Source organism: Austrofundulus limnaeus, unplaced genomic scaffold, assembly GCF_001266775.1.
Source record: "Austrofundulus limnaeus strain Quisiro unplaced genomic scaffold, Austrofundulus_limnaeus-1.0 Scaffold387, whole genome shotgun sequence".
Taxonomy (NCBI): domain Eukaryota; kingdom Metazoa; phylum Chordata; class Actinopteri; order Cyprinodontiformes; family Rivulidae; genus Austrofundulus; species Austrofundulus limnaeus.
Window position 1 is genome coordinate 26,674 of NW_013952789.1, and position 9,563 is coordinate 36,236.

At 45.8% G+C, this 9,563-nt stretch overlaps 1 protein-coding gene across 1 annotated transcript in view; it reads right to left on the reverse strand.

Moving 5' to 3' along the window:
- Nucleotides 1-56: 56 nt before the first annotated feature.
- The window catches only part of LOC106528521 (transmembrane protease serine 3), a 26,767-nt gene continuing 17,260 nt past the window's right edge, over nt 57-9,563 (reverse strand). The window contains exon 5 of the mRNA XM_014023705.1: nt 57-1,975. Within this exon, the coding sequence (XP_013879159.1) occupies nt 1,952-1,975 (24 nt within the window). The 3' untranslated portion in view covers nt 57-1,951. The remainder of the gene's footprint in view (nt 1,976-9,563) is intronic.

A 9,563-nucleotide genomic window follows, 5' to 3' on the forward strand; every position in this document is an offset into this window, starting at 1 on the left:
TATCCCATGAGGGTAAAACGAGGATACAAAATAACATCATGCTACATCCTCTTTTCAAGTACAAAAATAAAACCCCTACACAGAGCAAGAGATATGGGGTGGGGCATAAGGGGAGGGGAGGCTACAGGGGTAGGAGAAAGAACAGAGGGAGATTGCCAGCAAAGGTAGTGATACTCCATGGGCTATGCTGGGTGACCGTGCTCCCCCTCCCCCATAACTGAACTTATCTGGTGTTTTCATGTACCCCAGGGTCCACTCTTTTAGAAAATGCATGTAAACAGAAAAACACATTTGGGTCTCACTGCCCCCAGGGACCCCTATTTGACCACATCTTTTTTCTATTGTGACCATCAAAATTAGGGGGACATAAAACTTAAATGCCAATAACTTTGCTATAAACCAACCAAATTTTACAAACAAGGTATCAGCAGATTCATATTGATTAGTTCTTCGATTTACATGCCGTTTCATTAAACAAATATGTGCTTGATGATGTCATCAGGGGGGTCAAATGGTCACAACCCCAACAGAAGATGAATGTTTTCTTATTTTTATCTGAGTTTACCACACAGATCCTAAATATTCAACTTACTTAGCCTTTTCATGCACCTTAGGATCCACTTATTCAAAAAAATGTCTGTTAACAAATTAAAAGTTGGTGGGTACTACTCCACAGGGACCAGTTTTTGACCACACCCCTACTCATTGTGTGCACAGTTTAGAATTTCCAGGATGTCAAACTTACATGTAGATTCACCATGTCAGAATAAAATGTCATAAATCTGGTGTTAAATGATAGATATTGACTTGGTCTCTTACGTAGATATGCTTTTGTTGATTATTTATGCAACAGACTATGTTACCAGCCAGGGGTTTAAAATAACAAATTTCAGAATGATGTTATGTCCATCTGTGCGGTCTTTGGCTTGCTTCCAGACAGTTCACAGACAGAAGTGAGAGGAGGGATGGTGGGGGCAGAGCATTCAGTTCACATAACATCCAAGGAGAGTTTCAAACACCTAGCCTTCAAGGCCACATAGAGGGGGAAATGCTGAATCAGAATCACAGTTGTTTTGGGAACAGGCTGACACAGAAGATTTGCTTGTCACCTTAATTTCTTACCAGAAACTCTCAATGGCGAAAATTCCAGACAGCTGAATTTTGTTGGTCATATCTTGTGTTACACTGAGCACAACTTCTCCAAGATCTATACATTTCCACCAGTGGGCTCAGAAGCTACATGTGGCCTATGAGCCCCAGTGAGGATCTCATCCAGATTGCGGTTCACCTCCACCAGTGTTTGAGTCTGAGTGTTGACAGCCTAGCAAATCCCATCACGTGAGGCCAGCAGTCTCCACAGGGCCCAAATAACTGCCAGAAGTTTGCAAATTTCATGATATGACAGATATCCACRAATCAACAGAAATCCTGCTATCATTAATCCAATTATCCAAACGTTTTTGACTTCCTCAATCGACAATGGAGCCAGGCACATTATCCTCCGCTCACCCCAGGAGTCCAGAATGAGCTCTGCTGCATATGTTTCATCAGGACAAGTAGACTCTCCTTTGCCCAGTTTCAACGTAGAAAAAATTTGATTAATAGTGTTGAGACCAGATCCATAATTGGTAGTTTTGGATGAGATGTAAAGGAGGCTCCAAAAAGCAGCAAAGCAGGGTAGATAAGGGGAGGCTGAGGAGAGAGGGAAAAAGTGTCCGCCTTTGCCAAGAGCAAAAAAGAGAAGCAAAAAAAAAAAAATGCTAGTAAAACTTTTTTTAAAGTATTATTGCACCACAGCAGAAAATTTGTAGGCATTCAGTTGATGACGTGCAGATGACATGCATTCAAAGTGCACTCAGTTTAACAAAGTTTTGGTGGTTTGCATTAATCTGGTGGTGGCGGCCTGGGGTGATATCAAATCCTGGATGATTATCCCAGTCTGCCTCTGAGTCTATAAATAGTGAGCCTCATCTCTCTGAAAGACAAGAAATGGAAAGAATTAGGATGTAGAAACACAAGGTTCCCCAAACACTCAAGTCTCACAGACAGTTCTGGAGTTTGGGAAATGAACTGAACTTGTATACTGCTTTATCAAACGCGAACTCCAAATTACATTACACTAGACATTCATACACAAATACAGACATGGATGGTGGCAAGCTACATTGTATCCACAACTGCCGTAGGCTACACTGTCAGAGGTGAGGCAGTGCTTTTCAGCCTTTCATCGTGTAAAGCGTTCCAATGAAGTCTTCACAAGTATAAAATTTGAGTTTAACATTTTCCAGGTCTGGATAAGTAAAAAAAAAAACAGTGTCTGAAAAAAAATGTGTCTCCAAATCTCATTGCCTATTTCATTTTTTAAATATACGAATTAAATTAAGAAAATGCTGGAATAAGCAAGGTAATTTTAGGGCTTGCCACATCAAAAAGAATAAGAGAACAGAGGAAGGCACTGAATTTATTTGAATGGTGGCTAGGGATGGGCGATATGTTGGGTGCGATATACCGTCAAAGACATTCACCATGGTAATAATTTGTCATCTCGCGATAAAATCAATAAATTCCCATTGCGTGCTGCCAGGCTTTACATGCCTCCTCGCCAGGTTAAGGTTCGTTTGTTTACTCAGAGAGGACGTCGACGTGCGGAGCATGCGATAAATGGTAAATGGACTGTACTTATGCAGCGCTTTTCTATCCATCCAGGACACTCAAAGCGCTTCACACTACAATCTGTGTCCTCACTTACCCATTCACACAGCACTCTATTAGGTCTCTACAAAACTAGCATGTACAATCATCCATGAAGACTAATCAGTGCCAATCACATTCATACACTGATGAGACACACATCAGAGGCATTGGGGTGAGGTGTCTTGCCCAAGGACACAACAACTGAGACAGCTGGACGAGGGATCGAACCGACGACCTTCCGGTTCCAGGACCAGAAGCCATAGCCATAGCCATAGGACCCCTAGCCATTCTGCCGCCCCCTGTGCTAATATAGTAAAGCTCAAAAGCTATCGTAATGACTCTCAACGTGCAAAAACGCAGTCATACGTCATCTAAAAACTCTTTAGAGTTCAACAATATGTTAAAAAAAACAACAGGACGGGGCAGCTTCATCTTGCTGGATCCACAAAAAAACAGCTGCTCCGTTATCGAACATCAGGAGTGCCACATTAAATAATTAATTGGGAAATAAATAATTTATTAAATAATGACAAATATAGTTAATTAATTAAATGTGTAATTAAATTATTAAATGAGTCATTAAATAATTAATTCAATTATTACATAAAATAAATATTTAAATAATGAAATATGCAATTAAATAATTAAATGTTTCATTAAATAAATAAAACTACCCTTTGAAATATGAATTTAAATAATTAAACATCATTTTAAAGAAAAATTTCAATTAAAAATATATAAATAATTATTTCATGTTCCAGCAAGCGCTGTTGTCATGAATTATTTAAGACTGTTAGACCCAGCCATCAAACTCAGTGGGTGGGACTAACCTCGGATTTACACTACATGCGCCTCCGCTCTGCTGCGCTGCGCAGTTCGCAGCTGTTCGTTTGTGTRGCAATTTATACAGCCTCCGACTGCTCAATTCCACTCCGGTCTGACACACAGAGGAGGAGCATGTGCAGGAAGATCACGCGATAAATTCAGTGATAAATGTGGAAGTCAGAGCAAAAAATAATTAATTCTGTGAAAGATGAACTCCAAACACAGTCTGGTGGTCTGGGGTGCCATGTCAGCTGCTGGTGTTCGTCCACTGTGTTTTATCAAGGGCAGGGTCAATGCAGCTAGCTATCAGGAAATTTTGGAGCACTTTATGCTTCCGTCTGCTGAAAAGCTTTATGGAGATGAAGATTTCATTTTTCAGCACGACCTGGCACCTGCTCACAGTGCCAAAACCACTGGTAAATGGTTCACTGACCATGGTATTACTGTGCTCAAATGGCCTGCCAACTCTCCTGACCTGAACCCCATAGAGAATCTGTGGGATTTTGTGAAGAGAAAGTTGAGAGATGCAAGACCCAACAGTCTGGATGAGCTTAAGGCCACTATCGAAGCATCCTGGGCTTCCATAACACCTCAGCAGTGCCACAGGCTGATTGCCTCCTTGCCACGCCGCATTGAAGCAGTCACTTCTGCAAAAGGATCCCSGACCAAGTATTGAGTGCATAACTGAACATAATTATTTGAAGGTTGAATTTTTTTTGTATTAAAAACACCTTTCTTTTATTGGTCGGATGAAATATGATCATTTTTTGAGACAGGGGTTTTTGATATTTCTTTACTTTTTTTGCCAAAATCATCAATATTAAAAGTATAACAGGCTTGAACTACTTCAGTTGGTGTGCAATGAATCTAAAATAAATGAAAGTTCAATGTTTATCAGTACATTACAGAAATTAATGAACTTTATCACAATGTGCTAATTTTTTGAGAAGGACCTTTATGTTGAAACTATATCGCTGAAGTCTTTTTTGAAACTTCTGATTTCAAAATAAAATCCACGTGTATTGTGTGTCCACACAAGCTTCATCTACATGTTGCCATCTGCTTCCCAAACAGAACGATACATTCTGACATTTGTTTAGAAATATATCCATATATTTTTTAATATAGCTGCATTTTCGACATTATTCCGACAAATTATTACGCCTGATAGTGTCTTATTTTGAAAATACAGATGTTGTGCTCATTCCTCTTCCTGTTGGTGCAACGTAATCTTTAAAAATTGACTCTGGCACCGCTCCGGCAGAAATAGGATTGGATCTAATTTTGCTGGATCGCCGTCCGCTCACCGCCGCCGTGTGGAGCCAGTGTAAATACTCTCATTGATTATAATGGGTGTGTATTTGCTACGGAGTTTGGATTGGAGTGGAGCGGAGCCGGAACGCATGTAGTGTAATTAGGTGTAAGGCTGATCCTGTGAAATTCCCTGCGTTGGTCTGTTTATGTTGTGTTCAAACATGGTGGCTCCGTCCATGCAGGAATGAGCTCTTTTCTGAGCTGATTAGATATTTTAGACTAGGCTAACAATTTTAGAGGCTTGAGTAGTTTAACCAGAGTTTGTAGTAGATAAATTAGAACAGTTTATCGAAGTCAGTGGAGTTATTTTTGCACTCAAACCAAAACATCAACCCCAGATTGCAGCTTTCCAAGTATTCCAGTGGTTCTATTTCGTGTAAGCTCTGCCCTCTAAGGCTATTGCTGATGGGTATCCCTCRGCGCCCCGCGCGCATTCTGAAAAACCAATAGTCCATGCCCCCGTCCCGTGGGGCCCCACCTTGGTCCTATAAAAGCCGGTTGGACCAATGTACGTCTCCCTCATTTTTCTTCAGCTTCGGCATTCGACATGTAACCATAGAAGACGCCACATACATGTAAGTGCTTTGATTCCTTTTATATCGACATGGAATTCGATTCTGGCGCCACCGAGCTATGATCCGTGTAGCCGTCCTTTCCAGGCTGCTCGGGGTTCGGTTTTCCCCGGCACAACCCGTTTTTACTCCGGTCTCCTTCCTCGGAGCAGGTTGATCGTGGTTGGCTAGCATATATTTTTCCCGTGGGTGTTGCTGCGATGCGGTATTATGCTAAGCTAAGGCGCCGGACATCTTCGTGCTTCCACATGGACTCAAGGAGTATCAGTCCATGCGGGTTTTTATTCTTCATTATGGTCTGAGCTATCTCCCTCTGTGGAGGGTGGACCGAGCTAGCCATGTTTTTTCCCGCCAGGGACACGGTGATAAACTGGCTAAGTCAGTTAGCTACCTACTTCCTAGCCAGCTAAGTCGGGCACTATCCCTTGCATTGGACTTGGAGAAGTCCCCGCTTTCACTGACGGGATACAAGTGAATTACCCCCGACTTTTGGAAGGACCCCTATCCCCGCTTCTCGGGGGAGAAGCTGGGGTCGGTTGTGCTGCTGCTTGGGGTAGCTTCAAGCCTTGGAGACGCTACCAGACCATTCGAAGGCCGTTGCTAGTCTGCTACTATCACGGATGTGTTAGCCGCTACTAGCTCACTCGTTACACAGATGTGGTAGCTAGTAGTTAAGGCCTTCAGACATCGATGCTTCCAGCCAGGACTGGACTGGAAGGTTTTTCAGACTTTTCGGACGATGCGCTTCTCATCTTCGGCATGGTCTGAGCTATCTTCCTCAGGGGACGGAGGCCCAGGCTAGCGGAGTTTCCCACTGGAGATCACGGCGGCAAACTAGCTAAGCCAGTTAGCCACCTAGCTAAGCTAAGCAGGGCGCTATATCTCAGCTTGTTGCGCCGAAATTGGACCCCGCTTTTCAGTGGAGAAGCTGGAGTCAGGGTGCTGCCGCTTGGTGTAGCTTCTAGCCATGGACGTACTATGTAGCTTGACCAGAGCAGTTGCAGACTGCTGCTAGCTGGCTTGTAACACATGATGTGTTAGCTGCAATTGGCTTGCTCGCAACACGGAGGTGTTAGCTAGCTGGGATAAGGCATTCAGTGGTCGGCGCTCCCAGCCAGGACTGGACTGGGAGCTCATCCAGACCATTTAGCCAAGACGGGTTTTGCCCCTAGCATGGAGATGCTAGTTACAATGCTAGGAGTTGCTTACTCCAAGCTGTGGCCTTCGGTCTCATTCCACGCGGACGTGACAAAAGTGGAGGGGGTGACTGTCTTTGGTTCCAGCCGGTCCCAGTACTGGAATCTTCGTCCTCCATGGTCTTCGCCACTGAGGCGGAACGGTCTGCTGGAGGGCGACCTTTCTCTCACAAGCAATACACCAGCAGCTTGGCAGCTGGGCTGACCGGTCCCGTCATTGTGCGGCATAGTCAGGTGCTGCAGCCAACAACATCACTCTCCAGGCCGTCAACTTTTCAAAAAAAAAAAAAAAACAGCGGAGAGCGAGGCGCGACGGGACTTCAGCACAGAGGCCAGCACGAGTTTGAATCTCTGTGCTGTTTAGGCCGGGTGTGCGTCCTGCATCATGGTTTGGAAGCAGGAGAAATGTGTGTTTTTTGATGATTGTGAGTGATCATCTTCCCATAAAGGGCTAACCCTTCAGACAAGTGTTCAGTTCAGTCAGGCTTCAGGGCGCCGTCTGTCTCACACATGTTTTTGCCCCACTCAGGGTAAGACTAAGCTCGCTAGTCTTGTGCCTAGCCYGCTTCTGGTCTTTACCATTGCAGTCACACAACTTTCTCCTCTCCCACCGCTTTTTCACATTCTGTGGTTCGTTCCGCCCCTTGTGGTCATCGAACGCACACACTCTCTCCTCTTCATCCCGCCGGTGAACGGCAGACGTAGGAGAAGACAGTCAATGTGAGCCACGTCACAAGCAGGGGTGCGTTGTTTCGCCCCCGTTGCAGCATGAACCCACCAATCACAGCGGCAAGATGAGCGCTGTGTCTGGCTCTGCTGATCTAGCTTAAACTCGTGCTCACGTATGGTCCCGGAGGTAGCCCCTCGGGTCACGTCAAAATCATCGTCGGCACACAGGGCTCCCTGGAGCTCCTGTACGGGCCTTTCGAGCACAGCACCCCATAAGTCACACAACTGAGCATGACGGCGGCTAGGCTCTGAGCATATCGGTTGCTACGACAACCGCTCAGCAACCTGTGCATGCGCGAGCTCTTTCAGAGTGCAGCGCYGTCTGGGAACACTTTTGTCCCTTGGACAAGTGGATGAAGCACTTGGTAATACGGGCTACAGGCTACAGTTTGCAACTACGCCTCCCTAGCTTGGCGAGATCCTGGAGACCCTCCTGTTGTCTCCTCATTGGGATTTCGCTCTCCAAGCACAGCTTCAGTATCTCCTGAATGACGAAGTTCATTTCTAAGGTTCCCAGTGGGGACGAATTCATAGGGTTCTTTACTTCCAGTTTTTTCTTATTCCCAAGAAAACAGGAGACCCGGTACCAGTACAACCGACTTCCTTTCGGTTACGCACTGACACCACGCCTTTTCTCCAGGCGCGTGGAGATGGCGCTGCAGCCTCTGTGCTCAGCGAAAATGAGAATCCTGTTTAATCTGGACGACTTGCTTCTGTTGGCTCCATCCAGACAGGAAGCAACYTCACAAATGGAGAAGCTGTCAGCACACCTGAGGATGCTGGGCTTCTCCCTAGAATGGGAAAAAGAGTTCTCTCGTCCCGGTCTAACTCTTCACGTTTTTGGGTGTGGATCTGAACTAAGTCACCATGACAGATCATCTGTTCCAACCAAAAAAGGGTGGGGGGTCTTGCCTTCATTGCTAAGCACATAGCAGGCCCCGCAGGTCAGTGACAGCACTAACCATCATGCTTTCTTGGGCATGATGACAGCAGCCCATGCGGTGGTTCCGCTCGAGCTGTTACACACGAGACGCCTGCAGCGGTGGTTCTCTCAGCTGAAGATCAATCCATGACGTCACAAGCGCAGGATTGTATAGATCCCTTCCTCAGTGGAGGCGGATCTGGGCCACTGGAGAAAGCCGCACACACACTCACTGTCAGCAGGAGTCCCTCTGAGCAGTCACATCACGTGCCGGCTTCACCGACACGTCACTGTCGGGGTGTGGGGGGACATGCCTGTCCCAGACTGTGGGAGACCGCTGGTCTTCCACCCTGTTCCCCACATGGATGCTCTGGATCTCCTGACGTTGTGAAAAGTACTGGTGCTTTTCACTCATCTGGTCTAGGACCAGCATGTTCTGGTCCACTCGAACAGCAGAAACAGCAGAATGGCAATGGCTTATATCATCCACGGTGGGGGATGCACTCCCGGCCGTTGCTGGACACAGCCAGAGAGCTTCTCCTCTGAGCACACAACCACTTCCCACTTGTGCTCAATCCGAGCAAGTTACGTTCCAGGTGTGCTGGATAGGGGAGCGGACATCATGTCCAGGGAGGTCCCCGGGGACTCGGACTGGACCCTGCAACATGACCATAATTATGCAAATCTGGGACAGATTCAGCAAGGGAAGTGGACCTGTTTTCTAGCAGAGAAATGCACAATGCATCTCTGTTTCTCTCTGAGCTCACGGGACGACCCTCCTCTGGGGTCGGTTTTATAAAAATGGCGAATGTACAATTTGAGCCCAGAAACTTGCGTACGCCAAGGACTGCACCCTGCAACATGACCATAATTATGCAAATCTGGGACAGATTCGGCAAGGGAAGTGGACCTGTTTGCCAGCAGAMAAATGCACAATGCATCTCTGTTTCTCTCTGAGCTCACGGGATGGCCCTCCTCTGGGGTCAGATTTATAAAACTGGCGTATGCACAATTTGAGCCCAGAAACTTGCGTACGCCACTTTTTACGCCAAGGTTGTGATTTATAAAATCCAAACTTGACGTGAAAATGTGCGGTGCCTCACGCCAGCTTTGACCCATGCATACGCTCATTTTGGAGACGGGAAACTGTGACACAGATGGTGAAGTGAGGAATTAGTGCCACGCTGCATCAAGATCACAGTCAGATATTTAATTTCACTTCATAACCAAACTTAGATTTTTTTTAACTTTATCATCAGCAGGCAGGAGGGGGAGAGGACGAGGAGAAGAGAGGTGGACTTATTTCTAATT